At 47.8% G+C, this 25,924-nt stretch overlaps 1 protein-coding gene across 2 annotated transcripts in view; it reads right to left on the reverse strand.

Moving 5' to 3' along the window:
- ADAMTS17 (ADAM metallopeptidase with thrombospondin type 1 motif 17) overlaps positions 1 to 24,158 on the reverse strand; it is a 252,091-nt gene extending 227,933 nt beyond the window's left edge. Inside the window, exons 1-3 of one of the 2 annotated variants that reach the window (XM_037911106.2) lie at positions 23,913 to 24,158; positions 22,567 to 22,904; positions 9,454 to 9,619 (exon numbers count right to left, since the gene is read on the reverse strand). In XM_037911106.2, coding sequence (XP_037767034.1) covers positions 9,454 to 9,619; positions 22,567 to 22,904; positions 23,913 to 23,982 — 574 coding nt within the window. In that variant the 5' untranslated portion in view covers positions 23,983 to 24,158. The remainder of the gene's footprint in view (positions 1 to 9,453; positions 9,620 to 22,566; positions 22,905 to 23,912) is intronic. The other variant, XM_037911107.2, reaches the window with a different exon arrangement.
- Between the last annotated feature and the right edge of the window lie 1,766 nt (positions 24,159 to 25,924).

The raw sequence follows: 25,924 nt of genomic DNA on the forward strand, positions 1-25,924 counted from the left end.
GAAGCTGCCAATTTATGAAGCCACTTTCCAGAGCCAATTTAAGCTTCACAACGCCCCTGCCAGCTCAGTATTATTAGCCCCATTTTACAAATACGGAAATTGGGCCTCAAAGAGAGAGATTACGCTCCAAATTTTCAAAATGGCCTTTGATTCCGAGTGCCTGTTTTACAATGCCCAATATTAGACATCGAGGGGGCCCAGCACCTATAACACCAAACAACAAAGAAAGCTGCAGCTGTTAAGATCCTCTGGGGAGGAGGGGGGAAAAAAATCACCTCAGAGGTGTTCTAGTGTTGGCCACTCCAAAATAGAGGTGTCCAAGATTAGTCCAAGTGATCTGCTGAAGATCATGAGTCAATGGCCTAGCTGGGACTAGAATCCAGGAGAATCCTGATTCCCAGTCCCTGGCTCTATTCCCTAGGTGCGATGCTTTTGTTATGGTGATGTAGAGATTAACAGAATCTTCCTTCAACTAAAATGCTAAGCAATATCTAGTAGCTTCCTACAATCCACCTGACTGCCTTCCTCTTCAGAGGGACAACAGGAGGAACAGGAGGATCCTGAAATAAAGGACTATGTCACCCAACTTTTTAGCTCATTAGCACCTGCCCGTTTAAATTTTGTTAAGCTACAAACGAATCTCACGGTGACTTTTACTAGGAGCAGAACAAGGTTGTAGAAGAGCTCTGCTTTGACCAGATCCCCAGCAGGTGGGAAAGAATCTACACAGTGCTTATATTTGGATGTCATCTGTTTGCTTCTCTTTTGCACTTGTCCAGTGAGGGACAAGAACGCAGGGCCGCTCCCTGCTCTGCATTATAACTGCTGTACTTGTGCTCGGAGTTTCACACAACATGGATCAGCACTGTAGTCACCTACACCACAGCTAATGGAAAAGAAACACTCTCAAACCAGTGGTGGAATGGTCCTAAGACCAGTATTTACCAACAAGAAGGGGTCTCTGACTTGATGTTAGTTCAGCTCCAGAATTGCTATTCAGAAAGCTAGGGCCCTGAAGAACTCACTAGAGCTATTCACCAGGTTTGCAGGATCTGGTTAGCGCTAATGTAAATGCTTTTAATGCCTGCAAACATTTAATTAAATTAAACCTTCAGCACTACTTAGCGTTGAAATCTTCTTTTTAATATTTCAGCAGAGGCTTCCTAATATGGGCTAACACAGGTTGCATTACATCTCTCTATTTTTAGTGCACTTGGTTTTTTGGCCATAACAACTGCTATTTCAGACCAAGTCAAACTTGCAGAGAAAACACAGCTAAGAGACACTGATTAAAGATGGGGAAATTCATCATGTGACTAACGTATACCTGTTTGAGGACGACGTTCCACACATTTGATACCTGAAGACTAGCACCTATTTAAACTATTACCACCGCTGTTCAATTGGACTGCAAAAAACTGAAAGTGGGAAGAAACCCCATTGTTATTTTGTGAATAAAAATATGTTGATTTTCTTTGTTTTTCCTCTATTTGCTGCTCTCCATGCAGCACATTTGTGGGCATTACATGAAATCTGTGGTTCATTTAAGCTGAACAATGAGTTTTAAGACAGACTTGCATTTAGGAGTAATTTATGGGGTCTGTGTCGGAAGCATTAAATAATAACCTTTCATCCAAAGACAATCTGCTCTCTTTCATGCTCCTGGGCTGTATTTTATATCAAGTCCCTTCGACTTAGAGAGACCTTAATACATCACCAGAGACCTTTGGAAAAGTTATCAGGGAACTTTACATTTCCTGAAGAAACAGAACATTTTATGAGCTGGTTAAGAGAGACTGCTTTGCTTTCGTAATGTGGTTAGATTCTATCTTTTTAACATGGATTTTTCCCGTCCCTCCAAGAAACCCTGAGAAAATCCTTTCCCATGCACTGGATTGTTGATGGCATATGAAATATGCCAAATACATTGAGCCAGGGTTTCAGCTAGTCTAAATCGGTGTAGTGCTACTGAAGTTAATGGAATAGGCCTATTTCCACCAGCTTAGGATCTGGCTCATTATATGTAATGTGTTATGTTTGTGGCCCCCTCTCTAATAACTGTAATGAGACTATAAATAAATATTAAAATAACGTCTAGCACAAGCCTAATTTTTATATTGCCATTTGAGGGTTCACAAAGACTTCATACAATACCTAATGGCTGATATGAAAGGGTAACTTTTTCAAAAGCTCCAAGAGCTGAAGAAGCAAAATCCTGCAGAAATGTGGCACGTAGGCTCCTAAATACAACCGATTTTTCAAGGAGTCTAAGGACTTGTCTACACAGTGAGGTCTAGTAGTACGCGAAGCCATACTTCGGGACTTTCACTGTATTGTAGCACTATCCACGAGGGACGGTTACTACAGAGCACACTGTAGAATTGCTGGCTTGCTACACTGTAACTCACCGTATAGACAAGCCATAGGCACCCGAGTGTCTGTGTCACTTTTGAAAACGGGACTTCGGTGCTTTTGAAAATTTGATGCAAAGGCTAATTTTGATCAGGTGACACCACTGGGTAGCTACATTTGGGGGTGTTGAAAGAGGCAGGCAGAAATGTTATTGCACTTTTGTCCTGTATTTCAACAGGACAGTCACTGCTTAAGCCGACTGGCTTTCCCATGCCGAAGGCCACAAACCGGAACTTTAGGGAAAGGCAAACAATGACAGAACAGACGGGTTACGGGCTAGGCAGCTGAGATCACGACATATTGCATCCATCAGAACCATCTCTCTGCTGTGCTGCGGTTTTCCGGTTTGGAGGCTGTATCCACCGTTGCCATAGACGTAAGCTCTTTAGCGCAGAAACCATCTTTTCATTATTATCGTGCCTACCAAAACAGGGCCCAGAACCTGATTGTATCACACTAGCAGTTATAAGCCCCAAATTATTAACATTAATAAGCAAGCTGTTAAGAAAATGGCTCAACCATCTGGTGCCGCCCACTAGAGGATGCCCCCCACCCTGGTGTAGCAATGACAGCATAGATCAGGGCATTATAACAAGGTTTTGCTCCATACATGAATTCTGCATCTAACCCCTATACAATTAGGCCCAGGGTAAGAAGATGTTTCTATCTGCAGTGTACAACATTAGATTAACTTTCTACATAGAGGGCCAAATTACTCCCCAGCATAGGAAAAGCCAGGAGAGCCAGCGGCAAAAGGAGGGGGAACCTGCACAAGATTCCATCTTGTAGACTGTTCCCTTATCATCTCAGAGGAAGATGGATCGAAGAGCTGCCCACCAACCCAATGGATCCTAGGGGAGAAAGGGAATCAGTGGGAGCCCACGGCACTCTGCAGCACCTCTGACCCTTGTCATTGGGAGCATAGCTCCAGTGGACCCACTTCTAAAGGGGAAGTCCCATAGAGAAAAGGCCATGGAAAATAAAGCCCGAGAATATATTACCTTTCCACCGTGAGCATCACAGGGCTGGTGAAGGGGGATTATTGGTCCCCCCTAGCCCTACCCCTTCCTCTCCCTGGCTTGCACGATGCCCATTCCTTGTCCACTACATAGTCCTGCATGGGGTCTGGGGTGGGTGGGGAATGGAGATGCTGCTGGGGGCGTCACTAAGCCCCCACTCCTGTTCAGGATGAGGTGTTCCATGCATAAATCTTGGGGGCCATGATTAGCCCAACACTTTGGGCATAGGGAGTATGGTGGATGACACAGGAATGCATGAGTAAATAGATGCCCATGTGCACGCTTTCCTATCTATGTACTAGATGCTCTAGACAAGCCATGTTAAGAACACAGGGCACATGCATACTGCCAATGCAGCATCAACATGGGCCAGTATTCAGACTGGCCATTGTCCCCTCCACGTGTTATTCCAGGAGTAATTTGGCTCCCGGTGCCTCTCAGAAGAGGAACATTGGTCAGCTGTGCAGTGTAGCCTGTGGGAGCGTCACTGACACCAGCTGGACTAAAGGTGACATTTTACAGATGTTCAATGACAACCCTTACAAAGTCCCCAGGGAGCAGTCCAGCTCAGTTTCCTTCTGCCCCTTGCACAGATCCTCAGGCAAAGGATGACGCATTTGCTGTTTGGGAGGCAAAGGACAGTGCCTTTGGGAAGGTTGGGTTCCACACAGGTGAACCCCCAGATAGGGCATTTTTGCTTTCCCTTTCTTCTACATTAATTTATTTTGCTTTCTTCTTATACGCACTCCCCGTCCCCCAGGAGCCATTCCACCAGCTCACGTGTCTTTACAGGTGAGTACATTAACACATTACAGGCCCATTGCAGCCAGTGGGAATCCTTCCACTGGCATCTACTTGCACTGGCTACAGTCCTGTGGACCCACGTGTATGATCAGTCATTCATACCTCCTAACAGTCCCGGGTTTCGTGGGACTGTCCTGCTCTGACCCCCGAAACCGCCTGTCCCAGTTGAAGCGGCTCCTGTCCCACAGGGCTGGCTGGGCTCGGCTCCCTGCTCCAGGTGTTGCAACCTTGCCCCTGGTGCGCAAGGTCACAGCACTGCTCAGGTTTGGCCCTAACCCCCACTAACAGAAGGGCAGCTGGGCCAAATTTGAGGGAGTGGTGCTTGAATATGTGCCCCAGGCTGCAGTGCCGCTCACTCAAATTTAGCCCAGCCGACCCTCCAGCATGGGGTGTGGGGAGCCGGGCCAAACCTCAATGGCATTACAATGTGACCCCGTGCCAGGTAGCAAAGCCTGGCTCCAGGAGACAAGCCCAGCCAGCCCCAGGAGACAGGAGCCGCCGCTATGGGGTGAGCATAGAGCAATTTCATTCTGCCATTCCGCCTCAGGCCTCCCTCCTGGGGGGCAGCACCAGACCCCCCCCTCCCCCAAGACCTCCCATTCCCTGGGAGCAGGACCCATCCCGCTTTACCCTTTTGAAACGTTGAGAGGTAAAATCAGTACTATTTAAAACCTTATCATCTGAAGCTTTACTTATTTTTTTACCCCCCCCCCCAAAAATAATAATCCAAGTGGCGCTAGTTCACTTTACTGTCCACCGAGTTACAAAGGTTCGGAAGGAAAAACTAAAAAAAAGAGCAGCTTTGATAAGTTCTAAGAACACACAAAAAACAACTAAGAATTGGTAAATATTCAAAAACATGGCACTCCCAGAGCTTAAAAACAATAAACCCTTTAATTCATATTTACACAGGCGTGAGTGTTGGTATGTATACACAATATATAGTTCCACACTATGTGAGTATATATAAAATGTATAGTGTCTAAACATATTTCTTAAACACTTGCAGTCTCTGACCGTGCATGCCAAATGTCAGCCTGTGTGATATTTGACAGCCAAGTTACAAGCAAACTGGGGTCCCTAATGGAAATCTGGACAGTTCCTTAGTTCCAGTTCTTAGTAATGAGGTCTTTTATTCCCATGAGAAAGCTTGGAAGCAAGCCGCTCGCATATCCTTTCCATGCCATTTCACTAGGAACGGACCTCGGTGTGGCAGAGAGGATTATTTTTTTTTTTCTGTTTCTAAACTCCTTGTGCACAAAAGTTAATCCAAACCAGACAGAAGTCAATTAGGTCATTAGTGTGCTAAGCCTATTAACAACCATGACTTACATTTCTTTCCTGCAACAATGAAAAACATTCAGGAGTTTGCTTTTTAGCAGAAAGGCCCATGAGCAATTCCTTTATTTTCTGACATTCAACTTGTGGCAGTGGCTGCTTGAACCAGTAGAAGATTCCTACATTGTACATTTGAGCTGCATGTCCATCTGGCAGGTTTGCAAACTCAGTCCCGTAATGTGGAACACAAGATGAACCTTGCCAGAGCGGAAGGACAGTCTTGTGGTCAACGTCCAGGACTGGGATTCAAGAGGTTGGGGCTGTTCCCAGCTGTCACAGACTCCCTGTGTGACCTGGGGCAGGTCACCTAGGATCAGATCCGAAGCCCATTAAGTCAATGGGAGACTTTCCATCAACTTCAACAGGTTTGGATCAGGCTCTTAATCTCCCTCATGGGGTTGACACTGACCTACCTCACCGGAACGTTGTGAGGGTAGATTCGCAGAGGTCTGCAAGGTGCTCAGATACGATGGTATTGATCACCGTCAAAAGGCTGTAAATAAACAAGGAGCCCAGTATTGCAAAGTTCTGCGCTCCCTGGACTCCAATGGAGCAAATGAGTGAAGCGAGCACTGCACCATGCAGAACTGGCTTTAATTTTGCAGTGGCAGCCCACTGCGTCTCAGTGGACTAGAAGAATGAAGGTGTAGCTGACTAATGAGTTGTAATGTGCAGGCTGTTTTCCTGACAAGCACAGTTTAAACTATGGATGATCATATTTTATACGGTGTTAGTAAATATTGCATTTGCTGTAAGTAAGAGAGATGCAGTAACTACAGCACGTAGCTGTCAAATCTTTTCTGGAAAGCCTGAGAGGTCCAAAATGTTGCACGTGCAAGGGCAACCTCTGGCATGAGACATGTCAGCCTCACTAGGGATGATCCCAAGCTGCCAAATTCCGATCCAGCTCTTGCTCTCCCCACAGTTCAGGGGGTTTGGAGCCAGGGCTTTGGGGTCTGAACCCATCACAACAACCGCCGCTGGCGAGGTAAGAGCTCAGCTCTATACAACACACGAGAGAAAACAGGGTCTCTGCTTGAAACCGCGTTCTGTCAACAATCAGCAACCAGTACTGACCAGACAATCCAAATTAATGAGCTAACGTCCAAAGGTTAAATCCCCAAACGCGGCATCCTTTAACAAGAGGATATGCAAACTTTCTGAGGCCCTCTGTCCACCTCACTACAATCCCTCCAGCTCCCCAAGTCTAACCGCAACTGCCTTTCCTACAGCCTGCTGGTTTCAGTATCGGTGACCTCCATGGCTGCCACCTCCCTGAATGTCCCATAGCAGCTCCAGCTCCTGCTCTTCTCTACTCTGCCCAGAGTACCTGATCAACCCTACTCCTGAGCCCCTCAACTCCCACGTCTACTGCTTCCCTGACTGCCCCACAGCAACATAGCGTAAAAGAGTGCACACAGCACGAGCAGTTGTCTGCCACTGCTCCACCCAGCACAGAGTTCACCCAGTACAAGAAGTGGGGATCAGGAATGATGGGGAGCAGGGGAAGAGGTAAGGGGAACAAAACATGTAGGAACATAGTGCATAGTGCCGCTCATGAAACGAGACCGGGCTTGGCAGAGTATGCAAGAAATCTGTGTGTTCAGCCTTCTAGGACAGATCCCCAGCTAGTGTAAACGGACAGAGCTCCACTGAAGTCAATGCTACATCAGTTTACACTCGCTGAAGATCTGGCCCTGGGTCTTAAAAATGGGAGAAGCCAGGACATGGTCACTAAACATTCATACATCTTCTTGGAATCTCTGAGGGTATTTTAATATCACCAGCTGTTTTCTTATTAACATCCAACAAAAAATAGAACTGGGGGGCGGGGAGGTGAAGACGGGCAGTGGGAACAGCTGCATTTGTTCAATGTTTTCAGTACAGCTGCTACATACTGAAAGGCTGAGAAGATTTGCAGGGGCTCATAGGCACAAAACTCTCCAAGTGGATACACTTACCCAAGCTTTTGGCTTTTATTCCTCTGGGGTGATTGAAGAGGTGAAAAAGGGGTATGAGGAAAGAGAGTGGGCGGGGGGAACATCAATAGGCAGAGAAATGTTAACTAAGAACACAAGTGCCACTGATTACATGAGATTCTTGCTCTCTCTTATCCCAGTGGAGAACCTGGGGTTTGTTGCTTATATAAATTACATCCTCTTCGGTCCTTCTTTTTGTTTAATAAAAAAAATAGTTCTAACATTATCCCACTCTGTTATCATCAAAGACTGGCAATTCCCAACTTCCCGAACACCCAGTGATTTCAGCAGACCCTCTCCTCCCTCAGTCATCCATGTATATGGGGATTCCAGAGATAGGAATGAGGAACACAATTTGGGTTCAGAATCCAAACCCCAACTAGTTAAGGGGCACTAGGAGTCGGGTTCAGCACCTTAGAGAGATATGCTCCATTCACAAGAGCCAGATCTAGGGCTGATTTCAAATAACCATCATCCCCAGGGGGTCGGATTGGGGTTCTGGTTCAGACACTATCCTCCAGTTAAAGCCTATAAACCCCACAGAAGATATAGACACATGCACACACACCAAACTGACTCCAAAGATACAAATACAGAGGCATTGAAAATTGTTTGCTAAGGAGGCTGCTGCAAAGGAGGAGTCCATCACATGCACTCGGAGCTCCAGCCTGGGTTCACAGGGCTAGAGAGAGACAGGAAGCTCCCTGAGGCTCACCTCCAGGAAAGTGGGACATCTGAATAGGTCATTTCATTTATCTTAAGTGATCAAAAGGAAACCAGTTTTTGTGAGCAGCCATTTTAAAAGATCTTTACTCCCAAAACAGATAAGCCAAAATTTGCTGAGAAGGTCACGCTGAAAAATCAAGTGTCAGGAACCAAAGCCAAGCCAGATTTCAGGTGTGAAATCTGGGTTCACACTACCCTTGGCAATTTCAGATTCACATAAGCATTTACAAATTCAATGAGAAATAAGTCTGCTCATCTGGCTGCATGACTTGCATCACTGTTTATATTAACGGTTGGCTGTTCCAACAGTCTGAATTCAGACAGATGAAATGCGTGAAGGACAAACTGAATATTTTTAGATCTCGTACAATTTTTACCAAAAATTAATTCTGCCCATCTCTGCCCCCTACCAGATAGTCCGATTATGCATTTCAAATTCTAACGGCACCATCCGGGATGGAATACACCTCTTCCTTCCTACAAACAATTCCCTGGGATCACTCTCTGCAAGAGGCACCTTTGAATCTTCGGCATTCATAAATAAATGACAAAGCTAGGCGTGTAAATGAGAGTGTTTTCTCAGGCAGGGCCTGATCCTGTTCCCATCGACATCAATTGACAAAACTCCCATTGACTTAAAATGCTGTAAGATCAGCCCGTTAAAAGTGGAACATTGTACAGTGCCTTCAATCAGGTTCTCACAGCACTTCACAAGCATCCACATTCGTGACACGGGCAAGTATTATTCTAACCAGCTTAGAGAGGAGGAGGCTCAGACACAATGAGGTTAAGAGATTTGTCCAAGGTCAGAATGCTGGGAGACAGGCATAGAAACCAGGGGTCCTAATTCTCTAGCCTGTTATAATCACTCTTCATAGCCTCTCATTACAGTGTAACTCAAAGAAACCCATTTAAGCAAAGGTTCAGACCATATTTATTTTTTAAACTATTTAAAGGATACCCAGCATATGGGTCTATTTATATTTGTATTCGCATAATTGACTTTTAAACACTCTCTGCCCGAATGATCCATCACCACATGTCATTCATCACTACCTCTTACTGTCCTAAAATTCAGAGCTGGAGCACCGGTGAACACAGATCTTTGACAGAACAACAGTCATGACCGTAATGCATTCACGCAGTTGATCTCTTGTGCCTTTTCTCAAACTCACCTGATATGACTTTGCAGGGCTGGTCAGGGACCCGGGATTTAGCAGGATAGCTGGATTTTGGGGATCGTTTGTGCCTGATGAAATGCTCTCTTCCACTGAACGAGGTCTCCGAGATATTGACAGGTTGGATTAGCAGCTGTTCTGTTCCAATCTGGATATAGCCAACCTGTCCACATAGGGGAAAAATTATTAGTTCCTTTGGCATGTTAACTATTTGTATTTCCCAGATCTCTTTGTGCTCAGCGTTTTTCTTATTCCCACCAGATCGCTTCACAGCAATGCATTTTCAAGCTCATTTGTGAGTATACATACATTTTAAGGCCAGAAGGGACCAAGACAATCATCTAGTCTCATCAGCATGAGGCAGCCCATAGATTCCACCCATTGTTTGTGTGTTTAAGTGGAAGGTAAGAGTATTAATTATTTGTATTACTGAAGCATCTAGAAGCTCCATTGTGCTAGGTGCTGTACATACATAACAAAGAGATGGTCCCTGCCTCAAAGTATTTAGCAGCTAACACAAAGGTCAGACTGAAGAATCTGTTCCTTTGGAAGCTGTGGGAGCACACATATGCATTTTCCTAAAATTTTTATAAAAACACTTTATGAACATCGGGAAAAAAACTTCTTAATATTCGGATATATTAAACTATGGAGCTAGAGGAGTCTCTGACAAGAAGAGGTGGGATGCACAAACTGGTTCAGAAAAGCTAGAAAACCAACTGAGTCCCCAAAGTATAAATACAGGGCCAGATTCTCACCTAGCAAACTGGTCTAGTGTTTCGTGGAGTACCAGCAATAGCTGGGCGAGGAATGGCGGGGGGGACGCTACTGGAGGTTAAGAAGATAGAGAACCGTAAGGGGGGGGCGGTCGAAATGGAAGCCACCAAGTACAGGCTAGTGGATCAGCCAAAGAGCCAAGTGCGCTGGAAAGGGCACAAGTGTTGGATGAGTCAGGAGGCCAGAGCTGGGGAAAGGGAAAAGATTTGGTGGATGATAATGGAAGAGATGAGGCCTCTTACGGTTTGGGTAAAGCTGAATATGCGTCAGACACACATCCAGATGGTCAGGGGATCTTTTTTTTTTAACAACTCTGAAGATGCCAGTAATAAACTCCCATTGGCTTTTCTTTGCTGGACTTTATCTGAAACACTAAGTTTGTACATTTACTGTTACTCAGAATGAACCCCCCACACCCACTCCTATAAACGGAAAGAGCTGCATCTCTCATGCATGACATTAGAGTGGATTTCCCTACTTATGAAATCTGATCACCACTATCTACATGCTAACGTTTTATATGTCTTTGATCCTCTTTGTTTCATTTCCAGAACACAAGGTTAAGGTGACGTCCATTGCAGCAGACAAGTTAGTTCCTACATTCCTCTTCACAGAACATGGCCTTGCCTATCTGCAGTGTTCCCTAGTGGACAGAGCACTGGACGGGGACTCAAAAGACCTGGCTTCTATTCCCTGGTCTGCTACTGGACTACTGCATGACCTTGGGTAACTCACCTCGCTTCTCTGTGCTCAGTTTTCTCATCCTTAAAATGGGGCTAATGATACTGAACTCCTTCGTAAAGTGCTTTGAGATCAATGGAGGAAAAGCGCCAGGCATGACTTGTCATGAAAGCTGAAGAAACCCAATATTTAGGTCTTCTTTCCATAATACTCAGCTCTGTGTCCTTCTGAAAATTCTACCAGAAATGGGCTGGTGCAGCCCGACAGACAACCAAGCTACACACCGGTCCCACACCAGAGCACACAATTCCAAAGGGGTGCGGCATTCTCAGGCAGGCTGTGCCCCAAAGTTTACATTTTGTGAACAATAATCAAAACGATTATTTTGATGATTTCAGTGAAACCAGTTCTTTTAATGGGATTGACCCAGTCGCCAATATGGTTAGTGAACGGTCTTTGCTAGCTCACAAGAGCCAGGCCAGCAAAAAATGCCCGTAAACAGTAGCCTTACTCGGCTACTCTCATTGCCCCAGCTGAACAAACTGCAACCAAGTCAACAAACACCAGAAGTAGAAGACGGGTGAGATTCTACCTGCTGCGATTCTGCGAGGTGCGACGCAGAACTGACAGCCTAGGGAAGGAGAGATTAGGGTGGCTTAAATCACTTTTGTGTCCTCCCAATTATGAGCTTCTCTGCTGCTCTTGGAGTAACACAGACAGCCCTGGGGTCTGTCTGAATAAGAGCAGACTCCCCAGGCTGCCCTCAGGGCCACGGCACAGCCCCAAGTCTTTGCAGTAGCCCTGCCACCAGCCCAGACTCTTATGCTGGGTTTGCGAGGGGGTGCTCCAAGTCTGTCTTCCACACTTCCTGCATCAGGGGACTCCTCTGCCAGCCAGATCCAGTACTTTCTGGAGCCCCTTTAAGCCATGCTAGCCCTTTAACTGGCACAGAGGGGACCGAGTAGGGTGAGGATCTCACCCAAGCCGAAATCTTTTAAAACGCTCTCCATTTTTACTCACCCCGCTGGAGATTACTAACCCAGGGGAGAAAAGGGGTGTGCTGACAATCTGGTTTTGTGATCATACATACCGACTTTTTTCATTGCACTGATTCATCAATTATTTTGATTACTATAAAATAAACAAACAGTTTTAAAAATAGGACTTTTTACCGGATATGATCCCTTGAAAGTATGCTACACAACTAAGGGTCTGATCCAACTTCTATTGGAGTCAACTGGAAGGCTCCTATAAATTCAGCGCATGCTAGATTGGCCTGTGGTGCACGTTAGCTTTAAAAGGGCTCAGCCGGCGTTCGTTCACCTCTCTCTGCAGGGCACACATGTAACAGCCACGGGATAGGGAAAGCGAGACTAGATGGGTTTTTCAATGTGTTCTATGCCAGTCAGGCAAGCATCCAAAGAAGGGATCTGCACATACGTGCTCGTGCAGGACATTCAACCGCTGACTGCACTAACGTGATTTAAAATGTACATTACATACATACCGTACATTCTGTGTTTCCACACACAGCACCAGATCCTGTGCTCACTTACACCTGGGCCATCCCATTGACAGAGTCTGGCCCCCGGATCCCCATGGAAGGATTTTCTGCTAGATGCTGCTAACTCTCTCATTTCTACAGAACGTCTAGGAATTGGAGAGAACTGAGCACCCAACATGGAGTCCTCCCAAAAATCAGAGGCCACTTTCGAAAGCTTGGGCTTTAAAACCCCTTGGTGCCCCAGGTCAGTCCTTCTCAATCCTTACACATGGATAGCAATGACTTCCCTACCTCACAGGAGGGCTCCGAGGGGAAGTTCATCTATGCACACTACAAATAGAGAGATTCCCAAATGGAAGGTGCTATTTATGTGCAAGAATTACGGTGATTTGTGGGTCCTACAGAACACCTAATAGTTTCACGTAACTTGCTCCACACTGGAGTTTCGGAAGAGTCAGGCTTCTTATCTTTAATAACAAAGTGGGCTTTGCCAGGGTCATTTTGAAGAAAGCAATAACTCTAGCTTCCCCTAGGACGCTCTTCACTACATGCATTCCTTATTCCAACCTTCCTGCTGGGAGGCAGCCCCAACCCCCACCCCTTTTATTTTTTTTAAATATAGGTTTTAATTATATAGGAGAAGGGCTGTAAATCTGGTGCTGTGGTACTAAAAACCACACCAGAGCTCCTGAAACTATGCCAGCCATTTTCTCTGGGGCCAAAAATATGTAAGAAGAAGTCAGTTTCATCACCACCTAACATTAGCCCAACGTTCTGGCATCAAGTGCAAAAATAATTTAAACCACTGGCAAGTCCTTATGTTTCACATTTGCTTTGGAATTGCAAAAACTCCTTCCTCTCAGTTATGGAGGAAAAGAGCTACACGTCTCTACCCTGGCACCAGTTAAGAAGGAATCTAGGATCTAATCCTACAAGCTTATTAACTGGAGTTTGAGGCATGGAAAGTTTGCAGGATTGGGCCCATCAAATACATCTAAAGAGATTTACCATTTCCCCCAAATTTGCTGGTACGGAGTGCTGAAGGCTTTCTGGTTCACTCAGGGACATAATGACCTAGTGCCTTGACTATTGACTGACTCAGTTCATTAATTTGTTTTTTTGCAACAAATACTGTTGTTCAGATTGATGCTTCCAAATCCACTGACTGCACCAGTCTTCAAACGAGACATCAGCATCAGAGCAAGGCTGTACTAAATTTCCCTTAGCACAATCTACCCCTAACTAGCTCAGGCATGGAATGGGGGCTGGTTTCTGGAGTTACTAACAATGCAACATCACTGCTGGGGCTGGTTTTCCCAAGTCTCTGGCTGTGGAATTCTCTTCAATCGTTCCAATTAAATAAAGTTTCGTATCTGTCAATTTACATTGGGGGAGGGAGGGGGAGGAAGAGATCACAATCTTGGATACTTCCCGTGGTCTTTATGCTGCTGTTCTCAAAGAAAATATGTAAGCAATAGCATATGACAAGCAACGTCATTACATCAAATAACAGCAGAGCTTGGGTATGCTGGAAGGCAAGAAGCCATCAGCCAACTGCCTTCAAAAACCTGAGACAAGAGAGTTATCCGAACAGAAAAATTCAGTGTGGGGGCTTATTTGCTGTTCCACAGAAGCTCTAGAAATTCACTGTCATCAGAGGTATGAATCTAACTTGGATTTTACAATTAGTGTGACAGGACATTACAACTGACAGAACCACTCAGTGCAGTTAGTAGCAAGGCTGGAATAGTTTCACCCTCACAAGGCATGCAAGTGAACTGCAAGTCAATTCAAATAACAAAATAAAAAGCCGTCTACCCTTCCCCCAGCCACACCACACCCCAGGAACAATAAATGGTTCCCTCCTTTGCCTTCTATCCAACTTTCAATCTCTGATCAACTCAAGATGTCTCACCAGCAGAAAACATCCCCTTCCTTATTTCTTTATGTGATCAATGAGGAGTTCAAACACAGCCTCCGCTTCCCAGAGGCTCATATACACATCGATCACTCATGCAAGGAAACATCTGCTAACACTAATCTACTCTTCTGCTACCAGTAGCTCATCACCCTCCTGGTGTCTACGCAGTATCTTGTTTGCCATAAGGCCGGGTCCACGCTACAAAAGTTGATCGGTTTAACTACGGCAGTCAGGGGTGTAAAAAATCCACCCCCGAGCAGTGTAGTTAAACGGACCTGAGTTGCTGTGTAGAGAGCGCTGGGGTGCTGGAAGAATTCATCCGTTGACCTAACTACCCCTTCTAGGGGAGGTGGATCGTTAACTACGCCAGTGGGCGAACCCCTCCCGTCGGCACAGGTAGTGGCCACACTGAAGCACTACGGTAGCATAGCTACACCGCTGCAGCATTGTAAGTGTAGACAAGCCCTAAGCCCTTATCTACACTACGCTCTTGGAGGAGAGCTCACACCATTACACTGCCACCGATGAACTGCGCGGGCCGACCTAGCACTGGCATTCAGCGAAGACCATTCTCCAGCATTTCTACCGTTGTGTCGTCCAGACTTGCCCCAGGCCCTGGCTACCGCCGTGCTCCCATCTTTGGCTATTGCTAGGGTCCTACCGAATTCGCGGTCATGAACAACACATCACGGACTGTGAAATCTGGTCTCCCACCGTGAAATCTGGTCTTCTGTGTGCTTTTGCCCTATACTACATAGATTTCACGGGGGAGACCAGCATTTCTCAGATTGGGGGTCCTGACCCAAAAGGGAGTTACAGGGGAGCCGCAAGGTTATTTTAGGGGGGCTGCGATATTGCCATCCTTACTTCTGCGCTGCCTTCAGAGCCGGATGGCCAGAGAGCGGCGGCTGCTGAAGGAGGGCCCAGCTCTGCAGGCAGCAGCACGGAAGGAAGGGTGGCCACACCGTACCACGCGCTCCTCACTTCTGCGCTGCGGCTGGCAGCAGCTCTGCCCTCAGACCTGGGCTCCCAGCCAGCAGCCGCCGCTCTCCAGCTGCCCAGCTCCGAAGGCAGCGCCGCCGCCAGCAGCAGCCCAGCGGTATGAAATTTACAATTTTTTAAATCCTATGACCGTGAAATTGACCAAAACGGCCCATGAATTTGTTAGGACCCTAGCTATTACTGATGGAACAGTATCAGAGGTAAGGAAAGGGTGGATGATTTTTCAGCGCATACTAGAGTAGCCAAAGCGTAATGGTGCTAATTAGAGATGGAAATCCAAACTTCCAGAAGTGCACTGCTTTTGGTTCTGGTCCATACCACATGCTAATACAATCCAGCATTCACATTGTTTGTACCACCATTTTCAATACCAGAGTATCCCTTAACACCACCCATAGAAAAGTAACAAAATATACATTTAAAAGTGGCCTGCAGAGGATTTTTTAAATTGTGCTTATGTCTTTTTTTTTTTTAATCATTCATCCTGAATAAAGGAAGTTTGCTTTCTTTTCCTTTGGAAAAATTAGGAATGTTCCACCTGACATCTTGTTTTGTGGGAGGATTTCTCAGAGGGTGATTTTTACAATTGATGAGCCCAACCTTGCAAACCTTTTGCAGGAGGGTCTCAGAAATGTGTAGTGGGAACTCTTTTTTCTTAACTGGAGGGGCGGGGGGTGCTGAATCTTTAACAGAGGCGTCCTTGCCCCAAGTGCTCAGTAGGCATTGGAGATTAATTACACGGGGACCTGCACACAGGTTTAAACAGTCTGACAGACTCCCTTCCCAATTGCTCCGCTGTGACTCTGAAATGTTTTAATTTCACGAGTTCTCCAGTCACTCCACATTGCACAACCAGGCCTCAACCCACCTGTTTGGGGCCTTCTTTGTGTCTTTCCTAGAGATCACCCCTTCCCCTACAATCCCACTGTCACCCCAGAAGAGATCAGCTGGGGTACTTTTAGTGTCGAACCTCTGGATTGGGCTCCCCAGAGCCAGCAGCTGAATAGACCAAACGCTCCCTACCATCACCCAGGCTTGATGGCCTTTCCAAGGCATTTAGTTACTCCTGCAACTTCCTGTCTGCCAATAAAGAGGAAGTCATTGAGGTGGGAGGAGGACTAACAATAGACATGGTCGATATTCCTACCTACTGCAGCTAACTTATGGGTGCACTGTCTTCCTTTCATCTGGTGCTCAGAAGTCCTGACCATCACGCTATAGCAAGCAGCATTTGGTTTTATTATTTCCACCCGTGCAGCGCCTCCCACGCAAGCTGGGGAAGAAAAATTCCCTTCCATTTCTCTAACAGCACAGACTTTCTCGCAACTTATCTACTATAGCTTGACTACTTCATCTTGAATTCAACAGTACCGGAGCACGTTTAGCCCCTCGAAGGGCAGGGCCCCTTAGCTCGCTACTCAAATTTCCAGAACAATGCTCACCTGATTGGGTCACATTTTCAACTGTGTCCAGCCGAAAACTTTATCGTCTCCTTTTGTGCATACTTGCCAAAGCTTGTCCACATCCATCTAAAGAAGAATGGCCCATGCAAAATGCTCCAAAGCTTAGATGGAATGGCCTCGTTGCTCTGCTGTTCTTCCCCTTTTGTGTGTAGAGCTGGAAAGAAAAGAAGTCCTCTTCTCTCTGCTGAATATGGAGGACAATGCTGGAAAACCTTGACGGTTTCCCAGCTTTTAACCTCCATCACTTTGCTTCATCGTACAATGGGGACCTCATGGTTTTTATTTGACAGCTTTTGTACTATAGGTAATCTGCTTCCACTGATCTACTCCGCTCAAAACACGCTGCACAAAGTCTTGCTTGAGCTCAAAGGGGCTGGAAATACGGTGTGGAAATTAAGATAAATGATGCTGGTAGAGGGAAACACTGAATCTTTCACTTACATCTTAGCTTCAGGAATACGTGTATTTAAACTAGTGATAGTCTGAATCCAAACCCTCAGCCTCCAAATTTTGGAATGGGCCACGCAAAGGGTAATTCAGACAAGTCTCTGGATCCAAACCTGCCCCAGTGATTTCTGGTTTCAGGGTGGGTTCTAAACCAGAACAGACACCACGTCAAACGAGAGATCCAAAAGTCAGTCTAAACCTAATCCACAGAAATGACATCCTCAGTTCATCTCTAAGTGCAATCACTTAAACACTGTCAACAATTCAAGCCGCACATAACCAAAACCACCTTCACCATTGCCCTGCATACTTTGCATGTTGTCACTGAAGTACAAACATACTAATCAAATGTGGAATGAATAGTGTCTCATTCTAGCCGTTCACAGAGACTCTGGCAGGAACCAGAAGGGAAGGAATTAATACTTAAAATACAATCTTTGAAAACTCCCAATTCCAAATGGAGACATACCACCATGCTGGACACCACAAGGCAAATGAATGACTGAAAGTCACCTGCAGACAGGGTTCACCTTTTCTTTTACTTGGGGGGTGGGGGTAAGGGGGTCTGTACAGCTGATAAGCCTGCTAGCACTCAGGGAAGACAGTGTGGCACTTAACATATGCAAAGCTTGGCATTTAAAAAGCTTTATCCATTCTATACTATGGCTTCAACCATGAGAGTAACAAAAACACAATGGAAGGCAGCTGTCAAGCACTGCTCTGCCAAATTCTGCTAGAGGGTTGGGATCAGTCCAGAATAAGAACAGATTAACTGGATCTGTGATGTTACACATAGTATCAATGCATAAATAGAGCTCTCAGATGCCTGCAGCAAACATTGCAATTTCCACACTAAAGGAGACCAGCAGTCCCCCATTCCACTATCTTGTCTCTGACGCCGGCTGCTACCAGGTGGGACCCTACAAAATTTACCGAGCACATGTTTAAAAACTCAACAGTCCCCCACTCGTGTTGTTATAACACATGGTCTTGCCTGTGCAAATGAGTCAACCCTTTTTACTGAGGAATAAACCCCCATGTTAAGTACCACACTAGCTCTGGTTAGACCACAGTGCCAAGAACTTAGCCTGTCTGTGCCGTAAAAACTGCCGTCTCCCCAACACAGCTAAAAACCAGTTTGGTCCTGCAGTGCACTAGGGACCAAAGGGTGTATTTAACTATGCTCCCTAGCTGTTGTACAGCCCTGCAAAGTCCAAGAGCCTAGCACATTTCAGGAACACGGCTAAACCAACAGGTGTGTCCCGCGTACGCTGCAAGTCAGAATGGTGAATGGGAAGAGAAGAGGGGCTACCAGGTTGGAAGCACAGTCTCCAAATGGGGCTTTTTACTGTGCAGACAGAACCTTAGGTGACCCATTCTTTACAGCCGGATTCGGTTGTAACACAGGTTAGCACCCTCCCCTAACCCAGGTACAACCTGTAGTCAGAAACTGTTCCACGGCCCACGTAAGGATTAACAACACTGTCAGCACCAGCAGGGTTTAAATAAACAAACCAAAACTAACTTAGGTAGGGAAACTGCTAGCAATAGCCCTCCGAGAAGTGACCGCAGAATCCAGCTCTTGCTCAGTTTTCCTCCCAGCGCAAACGGGATTGTATTTTTGTTAGTACTCTGCTTGTCCCAATCGTGCTATACTCACCTGACGCGTAATTTGTAGCACGGTTACTGGACATGGTCACAACACAACTGGCACCATCATTAGGCAATGACACCGTGTTACAACCATTCTAGGCTCAAGCTATTTTTAAGGCGTCTTGAGCGTCTACAAGCCCTATCAACTGGGCCTACGCTAGCAATGTTCAGGAAATCTCCCATGGCTGTATAAGCACCAGCAACCCTGGGAGCAACAGTGTACATCAGCTGCCAGGGATTTTACCACCAGATTATCTAACCCTGCACACAGCAGGTCTGTTTCATCTACATTATAACCTCCACCACTTCTGTCATCCATAGAGCTGCACTGCTGGAAAATATGAGTTCCTCGTTTTCTATTGCAGACAAGGTCTAGGTGGCAGTTTGAAATTAACAACCTACTGCAGTGTTTCCCAAACTTGGGACACCGCTTGCTCAGGGAAAGCCCCTGGCGGGCCTGGCCAGTTTGTTTACCTGCCGCGTCCGCAGGTTCGGCCGATCGCGGCTCCCACTGGCTGTGGTTTGCCGCTCCAGGCCAATGGGGGCTGCGGGAAGCAGAGCGGACCGAGGGACGTACCACATGATGGTCTTGTGGTTAAAAACCAAGACTGGGAATCAGAACACCTGGGTTCTATACATGGCATAACCATGGACTTCCTGTATGACCTTGAGCAAGTCAAGTCACACATCCTCTCAGTGCCCTTAAGGACTGTCTACACACAAGGCTGCACCAGTTTAACTAGAGGTACAATTTAAAATTTGGTTTAGTTAAACAATGCAAAAGACACACGAGTACTCTTAAATAGATGCAAACCTGGTTTATATCAAGTTAGCTTAAATTGATTAACCAACTGAAATAAATCACTCAAGCTAAAATAAAAATGTCTCCACAGGGCTTTGCGTGAATTTAACTGAATCAGTTTTAAAACCAGTTTAAGTTTAATTGATGCAACCTCTACATAAACGACAGCTTTCGTGTCCTGCTCCGTGGTCACTGCCTCATTACTTCACAGGGCTGTTACTAAGCTAACTAGGTGAAAAGTAACGTCATGGCCTTACCCAAGAGAGGAGGAATAATCCCAGGATGCTGATGTACTTTGTCTCGCAATAGATTTGCCTCCACCATTCCCAGCAACAAACGCACAGGTGGCTTAAGCATGTGCAACTCCCCTGAATTTACCCACGTAAACAAGTAGCAGTTTTGACTGCTGGTGTCCATGTCACTGTCCTCCATCGAACCTACTTGTTTTCTGAACCGAATGTCAGGCAGCTCCAATGAATCATTCTGACGCTTGTTTAGAATTCAGACCTGCCCTAGAAATATCAGGACTCATATTTGCAGAGTAGAGAACAAAGATTAACTAGTCTAGTTCCACCCCCCACCACCCCTGCCCCAACTTTTCCACTGGGAATAATGCCAATTTTCTTCTCTCCCCCTCACTCACTCCCAGATCTCAGGCAATTAATACTGTGCCTACAACTACACTCCCCTTTCAAAAAAGTTCTTTTCTCTGCCTGTTGTACCTTTTAGCTATGCTAGAATAGGTATCTTTAAAAGCCCCGCACTTCATGAATGGGATTAACAAAGCGTGCTTCGTGGCAAACGTTCAGAGCTGTCCGTGAAAAGCTAGAACCAGAGATATCGGTTTTAAACATCAAGAAGCTTTTGGTGGTATACGTCTCAGTTTACAGTGTCAATCATAAATATGCTAATATTCAATATCTTGGATGCTGTCTTTTACCTGAGGCACAGCGCCCTCATATGGTTCCAAAGGAAAGCATCAAACCCTGCTTAATCCATGTGCAGAGTAGATTCTTACTTCCAAGTCACTTTAGATTAACCGTTTGCCAATAGATCCGTACTTGAAACAATAAGCAAAGGCTCCCAGTAAATGTTCCTATTCTTTTCAGGAATCAAAGTTAACAACACTAATGAAAAAACAATAAAATGTCCCAAACACCCGAGTACTCAAACCTCTAATGACCAAGGCAAAAGATCAAGAAACGGGAGAGCCATCCTTAACAAGAATTCCTTTTACTGCTTGAAGGGCAAGGGAATGGCTAAGCTGCAATGCCAACTGTATTCCACGGATTGCACGGTCTAGTTAAACAGCACAAGTAGCCATCCCACCCCAAGATTATCAATGCACCTCTCTTTGAAAGGAGGCCCCACACCAGCTTCTAACTCATGTTTCACCGGCAGCACAATGCTCTCCCATTGTATTACAAACCCAACTACAACCCTTAATCCTTAGGTGGAGAAATTCTGCCACCCAATGTGCAAAAAGCATCTTCATGTCATTAAGCAGTTTATTCCATGGGCTATTCTGTCGCTGACAAAGCTATCGGGAATCTCTAAATTGCCGTTCCAGGGCAGAAAAGCAGATATGCATGTGCACTGGTCGGGAAAGAGCTGATGGGAGGAAATGGGAGGAGATAAGGAGCCTAATAAAGAATCCAGACTCATGTTGTACTCTTTTGAGTAAACATTGCAAGGGGTAAGTGCAACCACAAGATGATGAAATAAATAGACTCAAGTTCCAGCTCATGATGCTCGGCTCTTATACAGCCATTTGATCAAGACCACACAGCAAGTCAGGTGGCAGGAACAGAGATTAATCAACTGAGCCTTGTTCTGGCCAGATGAGCTGCCAATCACATACCACACGGCAGGTGACAGTCAGCAGCTGGGGGAGAAGTAACTAGCTGCTGAGATGGGCAGTACAGGACGGTCCGGTACTGAGATTTATCAAGGCTACTACTGCAGAGTGCAGCCTGTCACAAACGACTTCTACACGTCCTAAAGGGCAGAAGCGTCAGAGGCTTTTCAGTCCACCCTGACTGGAGCAAGGCGGCTGGGAAGTCAGTAAGACAAGATCTGGCTGCTGAGCCGCTTCCCTCCCTGAGGGCAGGTTTTGACCTCTGTGTTCCCATCCAAGCAGAGCACCTGAGCGAGGGGGAGCAGTGAGCAGAGCAGGGGGATGCTGCCACCCATCGCATCGTCAGACGACAGAAATCCTCCATCAGCATGAAGACATTTAAACAAAGGGATTAATTAAGTGGGACGGGACAGTGTGGAGAGGGATCCCTAGAGCCAGCCGCCCCGCCCCCCAACAGGGATCCCCCAGGCTGGACAGGGTAGAGAGGGGTCCCTAGAGCCAGCCCCATCCTCACAGGGATCCCCCAGGCTGGACAAGATGGAGACAGGTCCCTAGAGCCAGCCTCCTCCCCTGACAGGGATCCCCCAAACTGGATGGGGTGGAGAGGGGTCCCTAGAGCCAGCCCCACCCCCGACAGGGATCCCCCAGGCTGGACCGGGTGCAGGGGGGTCCCTAGAGCCAGCCCCTCCCCCAACAGGGATCCCCCAGGCTGTTCGGGGTGCAGGGGGGTCCCTAGAGCCAGCCCCTCCCCCGACAGGGATCCCCCAGGCTGTTCGGGGTGCAGGGGGGTCCCTAGAGCCAGCCCCACCCCCGACAGGGATCCCCCAGGCTGTTCGGGGTGCAGGGGGTCCCTAGAGCCAGCCCCACCCCCGACAGGGATCCCCCAGGCTGGACCGGGTGCAGGGGGGTTCCTAGAGCCAGCCCCTCCCCAGACAGGGACCCCCCAGGCCGGAGGGGGTGCAGGGGGGGTCCCTAGAGCCAGCCCCCCGGGAAGCGCAGTACCAGCCCGGCGCAGGTGCTGACGGCGGCGAAGGAGTCGCTGCGGTTCAGCACGTGTCCCGTGTAGAAGCAGAGCTGCTCGGCCGGGGGCCGGCGGCGGGCCCGGGCCTCTCCCGGCTCCTCCACCGCGAAGCCCCGCGCCAGGAAGTGCAGGTCCCGCCGGAGGTGCAGGTAGAGCTCCCGGCCGGAGGCCGGCAGGCGGAGCAGCACGGCCTCCTCCTCGGGCGGCGAGCGCCGGCGCCGCGGGCTGCTCCCGGCCCCGGCCCCGGCCGGCTGCAGCAGGTGGATCTTCTCCAGCGCCACTCGCTGCGGGATGGCCACTTCCAGCTCCGCGCCGCCGGCTGCGGGGGAGAAGCAGAGGGGCCGGGTCACTCGCGCCCCGGGGGCTGGTGCTAAGCCCCCCCCCCCCACACCCCAGCTAGGATACCCGGGGGCGGCGGGGGGGCAGTGCGGCTCGCCTTGGGGTCGCCCAGCAAACTCCCCTCCCCATCCCCGCTGCGACCCGGCTAGTCACCCCGTCCCTCGGGAGCCCTGCACCCCCCACGCCGCAGCCAGAGCGCCCCGGGGTGCCAGTCCCGCCCTCAGCCCTGCTGCCCACCCACGAGCACCAGGCGCTCACGGGCCACTCACGTTAGCGCCTCCGCCCCATGGGCGACCTAGGGGAGTCGGGAACCTCCGCTGGGCTCCCCCTAAAGCACCAAGCCCCCCCCCCCGCCCCTGCTGCGCCCTGCTCCACGCAGCCGGGTCCCTGCGCGCAGCCCTCGGGCTGCAGCCTCGAGTCCTCCTGCCCTGGAACGTCTCCGCCGCCGGTGGGGCCGAGAGGAGGAGGAAAGGGGGTTCGTTTCGGTCTCTCCAAGGCCCAAGCGTGCCGGGAAGGAGGAGAGGGAAAACCAAGCAAGAAGGCTAAACCCGCTACTTGTCTCATTGCAATACACGTCTCTCTAACGCAGCCGCAAGCATCGCATTTCACCAGCCCCCATAAAAGCCCGCGGGGAGAAGGGGAAGCGGAGCAAGTTGAACGCCAGAACCAGGGACAGGCGGCCGCTTTCCCCATGAAACGTTACCGCAGCCGGACCAGGAAAAGCAACTGCCAAAGCCTGGAGCGACGTCCCCTGCCAACGGCGATCGCGGCCAGGCAGCCGCTCTGGGGGGCAAGCCCCGGGGGCTGCACAGGCACGCCGCCCACCCTGCCTGCAACGCTCAACCTTTGCACGCCCCGTGCTCCTGCCAGGGCGAACGCAGCAGGGGGCCCGCACGCGGTCCCGGGCCACCGTGGCTGTCAGAGCCAAGGGGAGAAGGGGATGCCGGGGTCAGGAAAGGGGGACGGGAGGGGGAGAGAAAAGCGCTACCTGTGGCGGTGTCCAGTCCCCAGAGCAGCAGGAAAGGAAATAAGAGAGGCAGGAGGGAGCCGTCAAACATTTTATTGCAGCGGAGGGGCCCCAGCGACTGGTCTGTGCAGTGCAGAAGAGGAGGCGGCGAAGGGCTGGTGGCGGCGGCAGCAAGCTCCCGGGCTGGAGTGGAGCCCTCCCAGCCTTTGGAAAAATTAATTAGCGCTGCGGACAAACCCAACGTGGTGAAAGTCCGGCCCCGCCTCCCCTTTGCTGTCCCAGGTGGTGATTGGAGCTCAGCCTCCGGGAGCTACACCTCCTGCTCTCCCATTGGGCACCCCGCTTAAAACACTGGAGTAAATAGCTAGGTTGTAAGGGGAGGAGGGGTACACGTGGTTTGTGCGCAGGGAGGGGGAACTGGCACCAGGTGGCGCCAGGGAGTGAGGCTGCGGGGAGCCCCCTTGAGGTGAAGCTACCTGCACAGATGGGTTGGGGCTTGGAATGAGTATAGGGGATGCTGAGTGGGAAGGTCTATTTGCCAGCTTGAAACAGTAAGCAAAGCATTTTTGCAGCTGGCAGGAGGCATTCCAGGCAACCCTGAGTCCCAGCTTTAAGGACGTTTTTAAATAACTTTAGGTGATTAAAAAGTAAGACAAAAATGAAAATTAAAGGGGGGGGGAGACAAAAAAGAGAAACTTTCCCACCACACTGATTTTGTCCCTAAATAAATCTCCTTGTAAACTCTGTAGATGGTGCAAAATTTCAAGGCTTCTTGGAAATGCATGTTGGAAAAGTAGAGTAGAAACAATTCATACTCCACCCCACTTTTAAAGTGCCACTGCCAACTTTAAAAAAAATCACATGATGTAGCCACACACATTTCTTCACTTATGTTACTAGCACTAGCTCAGATTACTAAAAGTGAAGGAAATTTTAAAATTCTATTTACACATCACTATTTCGGCTCTTTGTTTACATCATGCATTTCTCCCAGTTGGGACCCAGGAGAAGAGAGTGACTATGCAGGAATACTAAGAAAGGGGCAGATGGGACAATTCTAGAAACCGGCCATGGAGGAGGTACAGCATGGGCTGTGGCATTGCAAGCTTTCCCCACCTCCCCTTTTCTAATAGATCAACATGGAAAGTCCACCTCAATGTAGGAGAAAGGAATCCAGTCTCCAGGCCAATTCACCCTTTCATCTCTGTGCTGAAACCACCAGCTTTACACAACTTAGTGCCAACTGTGAACTTGCGTGTACGACTAGTTTTTTGTTGTAGACATCTGACCACTAGGGACTGGAGTGAGACCACCAATTAAATGTGCGTTGGCCAAATAAAAGCATCAGAAGGTAACTATATTTAGTCAGTACCACCATATATCTTAACTGAAGCCCAGTGTAAATTCTATAAATGGTGCAAAATTCCAAGACTTCTTGGAAATGCTGGAGAAGTGAAAAGCTCCATATTCCACTACCAGTCTCCTAAACCATCCTGTCTCCTCCCACTTTGAAGGTAGTAACAAATCCAGGGCCACTTAGAACTTAACAACTGTTGATATGCTGCACACAAGAGCTCCCTGGAACTTCATAGGGATAAAACTCAGTTCTTCTTGCTGCCAGTCACAGGACCTTTGCCACTTTTAAATAAAAATTTCCATCAGCTGTTAGCAGTACAGCACCTATGACACAGTTAGAAACGGTTCAGTCTTGTATCAGGCACATAGACCATACTAATTCATCACAGAATTCAACCATTGTGATGTTGTGTCATGTTCTCTGCATTTCCTTTCCTTCATTAGCAAAGCTGAAAATGAAGATATAGGATTCTGATTTCTCAAGAAAGCGACCGGTTCCTGAATTTCCTGTAGTTTATACTCCACCTGAAATCTTAATCTTCTGTTTATGTCGTCTCAGTTAATTGCCATAAAAATTATGAGGTTAGGAATAAACTGCATGAGCCGACAAAGTCTTATAGACAATGCACTTATAGGTTCGTGCAAATATTCTTCATAATAAAGAACAAAGGAAGAGA

This window comes from Chelonia mydas, chromosome 10, assembly GCF_015237465.2.
Source record: "Chelonia mydas isolate rCheMyd1 chromosome 10, rCheMyd1.pri.v2, whole genome shotgun sequence".
NCBI classification, from domain to species: domain Eukaryota; kingdom Metazoa; phylum Chordata; order Testudines; family Cheloniidae; genus Chelonia; species Chelonia mydas.